The 12,222-nt window shown below is 41.9% G+C and overlaps 1 protein-coding gene across 1 annotated transcript in view; it reads right to left on the reverse strand.

Moving 5' to 3' along the window:
• The window catches only part of fstl4 (follistatin-like 4), a 295,733-nt gene that overhangs the window by 17,805 nt on the left and 265,706 nt on the right, over positions 1-12,222 (reverse strand). Inside the window, exon 14 of the mRNA XM_034683558.1 lies at positions 404-511. Coding sequence (XP_034539449.1) covers positions 404-511 — 108 coding nt within the window. The remainder of the gene's footprint in view (positions 1-403; positions 512-12,222) is intronic.

The raw sequence follows: 12,222 nt of genomic DNA on the forward strand, positions 1-12,222 counted from the left end.
GCTAATACTCATGATGTAGAAAGGGAAGCAGGTACACTAAGGAGCTCAATTAGTTAGGAGGAGCTGTTTTAACTTTCTGCAGCTTACATCCATTCTATTCTGCATGAAAGAGGGTGCGCATACAGAGAGACGTCGTGCAGGGAAACAAGACAAGAGTCAAAGAGCTTTTATTTCTGCAGGAGGATCGTCTTTAGGTAATCAACAGCCTCATTTAAAACCATGGCTGCACAGGGAAGAACTTTAAACAAGTGCTTCTACTACAGGAGAAATCCCCAGCAACACAAAAAGATCAAATCAAACACCCGAGTGTCTCCTCAACAACAACAACAAGCACTCAAATCACTTCATTATCTCTGCTGAATATAAACTGCAGTTACATAAAACAGCTTCTTCACAAACTCACCTGAAGAGTTGGATGTGTTCTCTCCATGTCCCCCCATGTTAGGACCCACACCTGGTCATGTGACTTGTCATAGAGCATCTTCACGGGGAAAGGGTCTGTTGCTACGGCCTGGAGGAGACGGAGAGGGAGAGAGAGAGAGAGAGAGAGAGAGAGAGAGAGAGAGTGAGAGAGAGAGAGAGAGAGAGAGAGAGAGAGAGGGAGGGAGAGAACACACATGAACGGTCTTAATATTTAAAGCTCTGTCCGTGGTGCTGAAAGGTTTGACAGCACAGCTCTGGAGAAAGACTGTGTGTCCTTAACATGCTGATATAACACTGAAGGTGCATTTGGACCAAGAGGTCCAGGGTCTTTTAGCCCCCAGAACTACTTTCCCCTGAACTAAAAGGTTCCTGGTCCCCCATTGTTGTCTGCGCAAATCAGGCCAGTGACGTATGGAGGAAAAAAAGTAAATGCACTACACCACCAGACCAGTAGAGGGCAGTAACACAAAGAGGAATGCCATTCATCACAGATGACACCATAGAAGCAGACGGACAGGCAGGTATCATTATGAGCAACACAACAGTTAGCCTGTTAGCACGAAGAGACTCAGCTGGTTTGTTTTAGATGGTGCTATATTTCATCACAGTTGGATTCACTGAATCAACACGTGAGAGGAGATAAGCGCGAGTAGCAAAGACGTTTCAACACGGCTTTAAAATCCTTTTGAACTCAAAAAGCCGTGTCAGAGATCGCCCGGTGTTTCGGTTTAAACAGCGACCCTGTTAACTGGAGACTCTCAGCCGGATGCATCCCTCATAAACGTCTTTAGACCATCATTAAATATCTGATGAGGATATTTTGAAATCTTAATAAAAACTAAACTAGTTTGCATTCCCAGGAACTCCCTCTGTGTTTCAACAGCTGTGTAAACTCCACAAACACTGACACGTTCAGCTGAAGGTCTCCAGTTTACAGGGTCACTTTTAAAACCGGAACACCGGGAGGAGAGACGCATTCACGGTGGGCTGAGAGAAGACTACTGTTACAAGCTGCTAAATCAAGAGAATCACAGCTTCTTCTTTTGAAAAGTACACACACATACAAAAAAGATAGAACAAATAAAAACTAATGAAAGAAAGAGAAATCAAGAGAATCACAGATGTGTGTAATCTACCAATCTGACACGTTCAGCATTGCAGGCCCTGCCCCCTGAAAGTCCTGGGACCTTTGAAAAGTACTACCCCCCTAGCAGGGGCTTTTTAGGGGGGGGATTATCTACCCCTGAACTAAATTTAGACCCTGGGTCCACCTGTCGAAAAACGCACGTAGTTCAGGGGGAAAGTTCTTTAATATTTAAAGCTCTGTCCATGGTGCTGAAACGGTTTGACAGCACAGCTCTGGAGAAAGACTGTGTGTCCTTTACATGCAGATATTACACTCCTGATGACTAAACACTAGAAACAGTTGAATGCAAACTATCGTCCACTCACACGCTCACACCGTGTTGTAAGTGTGGTTCTTGTTTCAATCAGTAAAATGTGTCAACAGCCCTTTAACCAACAACGAGGAAGCTGTCAGCGCGTGTCTCACAGAGCGGGTTCTGTAATATTAAAGGAGCAGTGTGCTGCATGTGCTGCTGCTGCTGGAGATGTTTCATCATCATCATCGGCGTGTGACACCCATCAGGTGAGAGCGCACGAAGAATGGAGAACAACATGAGCATAACTTGACAGGGAAAGACAGAAGAGAAAGAAAAGATCAGACAGACGGTGAAAGGAGAACAGCGTGGGGGTGGGGGTGTTCTCCACCTCAGGCTTGCTGCAATGTCAACAACAAAGAATAACACAATCCATTACCCTGCTTCTGGCTGGGTGGACAGGGAGCTGCTGACACCCTCACCAGTGGAGCGAGACCACGGGCTCTGTGTTCAGTAATGGGAGGTCCGGGCTGAGGTCTGAGCTGGGCAGCAGAGTGCAGACTCAGCGTATGTGTGTGTACAGTGTGTGAGTGTGTGTGTGTCATTTAGCTTTCTACATGACGGGAGCAGAGGAGGTGACGCTGAGGTCAGGCCTCAGAGAAGAGGCGAGGAGGAAACAGATCTAAACACAATGAAACTGTTCAAATGAAGGACTTTATGAAAATAAGGAAGTTCAGTTTTTAAGATCAGAAAAGTTCAAATTAGTGTTTGAGTCTTTAAGGAGTGTGTGTCACTGTTTCACCTCCATCAGGTGGTGCAGGCTAAGACCTTTCACATTTCTAACCCTCATACTTTTTGAATTATTCAACTTTATTTAAGGTCATAAAATGTTTGTGTACAAAGTGTGTGTCCTTGCTTTTTGCATGAACAGGGAAACACTGAGCTGATCCACGAAGAACTGATGGCCATAAATAAGTTTTCTGTATTTTAGACACATTTGCAAAAGTGTTCTTTTAACATTTCTTTAAAAAAATACAATAAAACAGTTTTCATGTTTTTATTTTACCAAAGTAACAAAAGGAAAACATTTAGGGAATATCTTCTCATTTACAGCTGGGACTGATGTTTGATATAATGTAACAAACGTTTGTTTTAATTTTTATTTATTGTATTTATCTGATCTTTTTAACTTTGACTCAAAGCCATGAAATGTTCAAACCAAGCCAGAATCCTTGGTGTAGTCTTAGACTCATACCTTAGTTTCAGAAGCCACATTAAGACAATTACAAAGTCCGCCTACTATCACCTTCAGAATATATCAAGGATTAAAGGACTCATGTCTCAGCAGGATGCAGAAAAACTCCTCCATGCATTTATCTTTAGCAGACTAGACTACTGTAACGGGGTCTTTACAGGACTCTGTCTGCAGCTCGAATTAGTACTGAGTGTGGATCATTCCCTGTGACATTTAATATGGATTTATGAATGTATGAGGATTGAAGAGAGGAGAGGTGTTTACTGATGACGATCAGGAGGTCACATGATTGATAAAGTTTGGTAAAGAAGCAAAAAATGGCGTCTAATGACTTCAATCAAGTCTGTATGATTGATCCTCACTTTACTAAATGTAATGTCACCTGAAACTCAGACTTCCTTTATATCATTACATCTTACTTTATTCACTTATTATACATTCAAATTTTACTTTATTTTAAAGTCATATATTGTCTTTATTTATCATTTTATTCCAGCTATTTTGCAGATTACCCCTCAGCATTTTAATATTTTATTGTGTAGACTCAGACCTTCATTTCAGCAGTCACATTAAGACAATTACAAAGTCAGCCTACTATCACCTTCAGAATATATCAAGGATTAAAGGACTCATGTCTCAGCAGGATGCAGAAAAACTCCTCCATGCATTTATCTTTAGCAGACTAGACTACTGTAACGGGGTCTTTACAGGACTCACTAAAGAGTCCATGAGACGGCTGCAGCTCATACAGAATGCTGCTGGAGTCCTAACAAGGACCAAAAAAGTAGACCACATCACTCCAGTTCTTAGATCTCTACACTGGCTTCCTGTCTGTCAGAGAATAGACTTTAAAATCCTGCTGATGGTTTATAAAGACCTGAATGGTTTAAAGATCTGCTGCTACTGTATGAACCATCTGGACCTCTGAGGTCATCATCAGGTACTGGTCTGCTTTCAGTCCCAAGAGTCATGGTGAAGCAGCGTTTAGTCATTATGCTCCACATATCTGGAACACAGCTGCAGGTCCGAGACCTTTTTTCCAGTTTTTCCTCAGAAAACAGGATAAAGTTTCAGTTTCTTCTAACTTTATTAATGTTTGAATATTAAATCTTCATATTTGAGGGATTGTTAGATGTTCAAACTTTAACCCCTGAAACAGCCTCCATTGATGAACTGATAAAAGATGCCTAACAGTGATAGATGTCACAGTGTCAGATTCAGTGTTTAACAGGAGGTCTAGAGCAGAAACCTCTGAGCTGTGAGGTTTATTATTAAAACTGTAGTTTGACTGAGCATCAGTAAACTCCTCCTGAGGTAACATCGTTCAAAGATCAGTTCAAGCTTTAAAAAGAACTCAAAGCAGCTGATCAGAAACTTTTTAATAATCTATAAATAAAGATGATTATTCCTATCATTAGAAGCTGGGATGACACCCTGAGACCACCACAGTGTTTCAAAGTGACGACACAACCTCAGCTCTTTACCACCTGGCTTCTTTTTAATTAGCTGATGTGCTGTTTGTCTTCGGACGCAGTGGGAGACTCAGCTGGCGCCGGTCTGACACATCCAAGTCAAGGTTAGATCCCTTTGTTGAGAAAGATAACAAAGGTGCAATTTCCCCCGCGAGTAACAGCATGAAAACCCACAAAGGCTTTTATTTGTGCAGTTTTTTCTACATTTTTACGCCTTTCATCTTCGGTCTGCTGGGACTCGGGGCCGGGAGAGGAAAGTGGAGGTGTCAGAAAGAAGGGACCCTTTTAAAAGGTGGGAAATCAAACTCTGCATCAACCTGAGAGAAATCAGGATTATAATGATCAATGTTCTCTCTGCTTTCCTGGAAACTAGATTCATACTTTGATTTTCTTCACATGCAGCTGCTGTTAGAGAGACGTCTGCTCAGTATGACTCTAAACACCTCAAATAAAATGACTCCTCTCATTGAGCCTCATTCACTAACAGTGCATAGAAATGTTCTTACTCTGCACATAAATGAAGTGCTTATGCAAAATCACTGTTGGATTCATGACACGTGTGTTTTATTCTCACCACCTTGTGTATATTAGTGAATCAGAATCATTCTGAATGGACATGCACATTACCGCAACCTGCAATCAGCATACAACCACGCCCCAATTCATCCATATAAGGACATCTGTTCAGTGCATCAGGACGCTGAATTTCACCACAGCAGAAATAGAGGTGATTGTTTCAGAGGTTGAGGAAAAGAAAACTAACACTGCTCTGAAGTGTATCAGCAGCAGAAAAACATGAAGCCTGGGTTTCTTACTGAGGCTGTTAATGCTGTGTCTCCTGAGGTTCACACCCTGGCTCAGGTTCAGAAAAAAAGGTTTGATATTAAAGTGGACGCAAAAAAGATTAAGAAAAAGACAAGCAGAACAGAAACTGGAGGAGGACAAGGACCACCTGATCTGACAGAATGCCTGTGATTATTGGAGACACCTTCATATCAGGACTATGTTCCTGAAACGAGGGATAAAGTGATGATATTCAACCGTCACTTAATGGTCATTCATTTACTTTAATGAACACGGCGAGCCAGAATTATCTTCCACACTTTCTCAGGGGTGTAGAGTGACTCACCACCAGCTGTGTCCAAACACATCCAGCGAGCCTTCAGCAGCCCAAATGTGTGCTCTACTGCGGCATGCATGTCGGCATGCGTGTTGTTATAGGGCACCTCTTGGGGGGGGGAGTTTCGGGACTCCCAAATGGAGTCATAAGCCAGGTTTTAAGGCCATATCTCACGTATAAACAACGACATTTTAGCATAATAAGGATAGAGACTTAAAGGTGACATATCATGCAAAATGGACTTTTTAATGGTTCTCTACCTGAAATCTGTGTCCCTGTCTACAAACCCCCAGAGAATGAAAAAAATCCATTCTGCCCCTGTTCTGATTTCTCCACCTTTCTGTAAATGTGTGTGAAACCAGCCGTTTCAGACTTTCATGTTTTTGTTACGTAACAACAATATCCGGTCTGTAACAGGAAGTCAGAGCTCGGAGCTTGTTCAGCCCATAGACTGTATAAAATACAACTCAACCCCTCCTCCGTTTTTCATTCCCTGCACACATGTGTGCTAACAAGGAGCTTAGGAGGGAGGCATGCTAGTTGTAGGCTGTCTTAATAAACACAAAGGTCGGTTTTACTCCCCATGTCTGCAGATTTGAAGATCTAGTGGATGATTTTTATTTATCATGGATAAGTGCTAGAGCTAGTTAGCATAGCCACATAGCTACATGTTGGTAGCTGTGCACCAGGACACACGTCGACATACTGATAAATAAAACAACAAGAAACACTAAATCTGTGACCAATCCTTCAGAAAAGGTCCGGCTGCCTTTCTGGCAGAGGTCGGGTTTACTCCCCACGTCTGCAGATTTGAAGATCTAGTGGATGATTTTTATTTATCATGGATAAGTGCTAGCGCTAGTTAGCATAGCTACATGTCATAGCTGTAGCTGTGTACCAAGACACACGTCTACATACTGACAAATAAAACAACAAGAAACACTAAATCTGTGACCAATGGTTCAGAAAGGTCCTGCTGCAGGCGCCTCTCCGTCAGGATCAGATTCTGGATCAGATTCAGAGGGTTGAAGTAACGTGATCTCTGAGCAGCCGTGTATATTCAGCCAACATGTAAACATTAGATCAACGTGCCGGACAGCCGAGGCCACACCCACTTCCTAAGGGGGCGTGGTCAGAGAGAAAACAGAGTGTTCTGAGGAGGACTGAAGAAGAGGGTTCTTCAGGCAGACCAAAATCTGATTTCAAAGTGTTTTTTTGAGCATAAACTTTAAAGACATGTTTTGGGGACCTCTTAGACCAATATATGTTGATGAAAAAAGTGTGATATGTCACCTTTAAGCTAAATATAACTCCAACATCCATTTCTTAGAGCAGGGGTTCCCAAAGTGGGGATCGAGACACAAATGGGGGGTCCTGAGATGTCTTCCAGATTTTTTTTTTTTTTAAGTTGTCTAAAATAGTAGATTTTACTCATTATAATAAAAAAATGTTGACAAAAAACAGTAGCTAACCTTGAAATAAAACCTTGAAAATAGAAAATGTGATGAGTTTCCTGCCTTTCTTTTTGCCACATGTCTATATGACAGTCATCTGGGTTCTTTCTTTGACTGACAGTAGTTTAAGATTTCAAAATATCCTCATCAGATATTTAATGATGGTCTAAAGACGTTTATGAGGGATGCATCTGGCTGAGAGTCTCCAGTTAACAGGGTCGCTGTTTAAACCAAAACACCGGCCGATCTCTGCCACGGCTTTTTGAGTTCAAAAGGATTTTAAAGCCGTGTTGAAACGTCTTTGCTACTCGCGCTTATCTCCTCTGGCTTTTTTCTTTTACTGACAGTAGTTTGAATATGTCATGCATTTAGTTCAAAGAGTGTGTGTTTACATTTTCTGAGAAAGTTGGTCGTCATCATTTGTGCGTACGCATGGTCTGAGGAAGTTCTATTTTTGTTCGCAGTGTAAGAACAAGTAAGTCAGAATATATGATGGATCCATGATTTGTGCTTCAAGCATTCATACACAGTTAGTGAATGAGGCCCATTGACTCTTGCAGGGATTTCTCTTTCGTCTTTGTTGCATTTGAAGCTCATGGCAGAAAATAAGTCATTTTATTAAAGACGTTTTCGGCCTACAGGTGTCAAAAAACAGTCCCTCGTGTTTGCACCGCTCCGACATAATAAACCTCCTGATCTCTGAGAGGACGGTTAATGCAGCGCTCTGATTTCACCTGTAGAAAATGAAAGCTTCTTTTTTTCAGTTTGCTCCTTCTGTCAGGTGTAAAAGTGCATTCACTGCAGCCCGCCAGCTTCTCTCTCTTCTCCTAAAGGCCATTGTTGAAAGGAAGCTACAAATGTGCTTTGAAAAAAAACAAGCTTTGAGCTAACAAAGGAGGAGAAGAGGAGGAAAAAAGGCAGGATGCATTAACCTCCTGCACCCAGAGGCCAGGGAGGGTCTCCAAGAAAGAGAGGGAGGGGGGGAGAGAGAGAGAGAGAGAGAGAGGTGTTGGGCTGTATTTCACTACCTGAACTTTAAAGGTTATAAAAAACATCAGTGCTACAATCCAGCGCTGTGTCTTCTTTAATTCAGTTACATCACTCTGTTATCTTTTATCACCTGATTATATATTTACCTTCAAATAATCATGCGTACGTTAGAGGAGAAGGAGGAGGAGGAGGAGGAGGAGGAGGACACACTGTGACATTTTATATCTTGATTCTAGTTTACTTTAAAGCTAACAAACATAATGTGTGTTTAAATGATAAAACTCTGCTACAGCGACTTAACCCAAACCCTCATGTTTAAAATTAATCTCTCTCTCTCTATCCAGACTTTATCCTCTTCCTCTTCTTCCTCCTCCTCCTCCTCCTCCTCCTCTCCTCCTGAGCCTCAGTATAAATGATGTTGACCCTGGGAAGAAGCCTTGAGGGATTCAGTCCCTAAACAGCCGTTACAGCTAAGATGAATGGCGAGGCAGCCTGCACCCACCTGGGCACCATATTGTTTCCAGCGCTTGAGGTGTGTTTGATTTATTCTCCCTTGCATGTGGTCTTCTTACAGAGCTGGTTCACCACGCTGGTTGCAGCATGGCTGGTTGTATGTAGTGATGCTGTTTGACCTGAAGCCAAATGTTGGCTGCATATTTCAGCTCGTCTGAACTTTGTATTTGGTTCAAGTTATAAATGAATCCAACTTTTCCTCACTTGAGCTTTACTTTATTTAAGGAGTGGATGTAGAGTGAAGCTGCAGTAGGTAGGTAGGTGCAGGTAGTTTAGATTACACATAGAATATATGTTTGATAATTGTTAATAATGAAGTTACATCATTTAATCCCAGATCAAGTTTGGCTGAAGCTGCAGGACTCTGTGGACTTCATAGAGAGGAGCTACAAGGTGGATATTATAATGTTAGAGCATCATTCTCCATGTAATCTAATGAATTAACAGAACTTATTACCCGGCTCTCTTACTGATCCTCTGCCTGTGTAAGATGCTTGTTTCTGATTGGTTGAAACCCCTTGACGATGGTTATTAACTTTCACTAACATGAGCGACACCAGAGACAAACTGATCACACGTCATGTCAAATCAATCCACAGAGAAGAGTTCAGACACATTTAGCTTCTGCTTGTTGACACTATAGAACGTACGGTGTGATAAAACCATTAGCTTCCGTTAGCATCAAAATAATGTAGCTAGTTTGGGTTAGCATGCTAAATCATCAGGCTAGGGACGTTTTCATCTTTGATCCTGTCCATCAATCTGATGAAGGAGCAGGTGAGAGAAACTTTAGGTTAGTGATCTCTACAAAGAAACTGAAACCCTGAGCGGTGGTGATGATAGCAGCAGGGTTCAAAGTTGTGATGTTTGTTTCTTTTTAAAGGTGTGTGAACCACAGAGCTCAGAGAAGAAGGAGAGCTGAATGAAGACAGGTTCATGTTCAATCCACCACAACAGGCAGAGAAGAATCCAAGAATCCGAGGAATCACTGGGACTGTTTTTAAAAACTGTATCATCATTTTAAATCAATGAAATCATCTTTAATCAACGTGTTTGTATCTGAAGTTAGTAGCCCCTTCAGGGTTTTGTCTCACCCTGTCAGCATTCTATTCCCCATAACTACCTGCTCATCACACATTATCCCACTTATTACCCAGCTACTAACTTAAGATACAAACACATTGTTAAAAACTTTGATTCAAGATTATTTTATTGCATAAACTGCTGGAGAGAATGTAGAATGGTTGGTGACCACTCGCACATATTTTGGGATTGCCCAAGGTTGCTTCCTTTCTGGAAAGGGGTAAAGAGCGAGGATAGATAAAGTCCTGGGAATCGATTTACTCTTCACCCCATGCCAGTTTCTTTTTGATCTAACCCCTGAAGACAAGTACACCAGAGACCAAGAGTACCTGTTACATATTCTCTTGATGACTGCTGGGAAAATGGTGACAATAGAATGGATGAATTCACAGCATCCTACAGTGGTACAGTGGAAACAGAAGCTGAGGGAGGTGTATGGAATGATACCTGATATCTTTGTGAAGAGATGGCTACCTATAGCAACACATCTCTTTAACTAAAGGGAACTGTTAAAAGGAAGTTTTTCCTCACCACTGTAACTAGCTAAATACTGCGATGTGCAATGCTCATGGTGGATTAAGGTGGGGTCAGACTGAGTCTTACCCTGTCTTGGTGTTGGGTCTCTGTTCATAATTTGACATAGAGTGGTCTAGACCTCCTATGTTTGTAAAAGCGTCTTGAGATAACGTTTGTTGTGATTTGGCGCTATATAAATAAAGATTGATTGATTGATTGAACTGTGCATTGTGCTATAATGTCTTAACTATCCACTTACTGAATTATGTTTCACTCATTAGTTTTATTCAGCTTTCTAGTCCCCAATGTGTTTTCCTTCTCTTAGTTTTATTTCCTTTTTCCTTGCACTGTCATTCATTCTCTGTGATGTTGTCAAGGAATGTTCTGTGTTGTGTTTTTATCATGTTTAATGAAAAATAAATAAATAAAGTTCCAACAATCGGAAATCAAGCATCTTACACAGCCGGGTAAGAGAGCCAGAGTTTACAGAGGGGATAAATCACCTTAGAAGTAGCTTGTTTCCTCATTCCTCCTCAGTTCTATACAATCTACAACTCATTTGCAATCAGTGGAGTCGCCCCCTGCTGGTCATTACAAAGAATGCAAGTTTAAGGCACTTCCTCATTGGCTGCTCTTTTAAAACCGGTTATTTCCATTCCTTATAAGATAGTCTTGTGTTTAACCTCTCCCGGGGTCTGCGCTGACACAGACACATTGCTATTGGTAATCAAGGCTAGCTTATTAGCTTGCCATTACTCAAATGTAATGTAGAAAGATAGGGCTCTAAACTTTAACATGATGTCGGTCATGGGGGAGAATTCAGCTTCTGTTTTATTGGCTGCAAACCCTGAGCTCTCAGAATAACTTGTGCAGCACACGAATCGTGTAAATGTACTGCTTACTGATGAGCCACTCAAGATTTATTTGACCCTGGTCCAAATCACACTCTAAAAGTAGTATGGGAGGTAGAGCCTTCAGTTATCAGGCCCCTCTCCTTTGGAATCATCTACTAGTCAGGGTCCGGGAGGCAGACACCCTCTCTACTTTTAAGAGTAGGCTTCAAACTTTCCTTTTTGATAAAGCTTATAGTTAGAGCTGGATCAGGCTTGGACCAGGTCTTAGTTATGCTGCTATAGGCTTAGACTGCCGGGGGAACTGGCGCACTGACACACTGGGATCCTAGCTCACCCCCTTCCCCCCAACCCCCTCGTCACTTACTTTAACTCTGCCTGTCCCATTAAAGTTACTAACCATAGATCTCTCTGGAGTCCCTGAGCTCCCTTGTCTCGTAGATTCCTCTGAGCTGCTGTAGACGTCCTCCTGCTGCGGACGATCTGGACTCCAGCGGCAACAGCTTCTACGACTCGTCTCATCACTATCACTCCTCTCTCTTACTCCCCTCTATCCGTCTTTCCAGACCCAACTCAGTCGAGGCATGATGGCTGTCTAACATGAGTCTGGTCCTGCTGGAGGTTTCTGCCTGTTAAAAGGAAGTTTGTCCTCACCACTGTAAGTAGCTAAATACTGTGATGTGCAATGCTCATGGTGGATTAAGGTGGGGTCAGACTGAGTCTTACCCTGTCTTGGTGTTGGGTCTCTGTTCATAATTTGACATAGAGTGGTCTAGACCTCCTATGTTTGTAAAAGCGTCTTGAGATAACGTTTGTTGTGATTTGGCGCTATACAAATAAAGATTGATTGATTGATTGATTGATTGATTGACTGTCAGGAGTCTGCAGATACAGAGAGGATAATATTCTAATATTTACTTATAGTTGATTTTCATTCACAACAAGAAGAGCTCTGGGACGTATAAACTTAGTATTGATAAAATATGATTAAGACCACATCTGAGAGGATAAGATTCCTGACAACAACATGAAGTGATGAGTTAGTGAGTCAGCTGTGTTAATTAGCAACAGCTGATTAAAGGCTGAAGGCATGATGACGTACCGGTCACAGCAACCATCAGCGCTGGACTAAATGAGAAGCTGCTGTTTGCTGATCCTTGTTGATG

The sequence above is a fragment of the Notolabrus celidotus genome, chromosome 5 (assembly GCF_009762535.1).
Source record: "Notolabrus celidotus isolate fNotCel1 chromosome 5, fNotCel1.pri, whole genome shotgun sequence".
Taxonomy (NCBI): domain Eukaryota; kingdom Metazoa; phylum Chordata; class Actinopteri; order Labriformes; family Labridae; genus Notolabrus; species Notolabrus celidotus.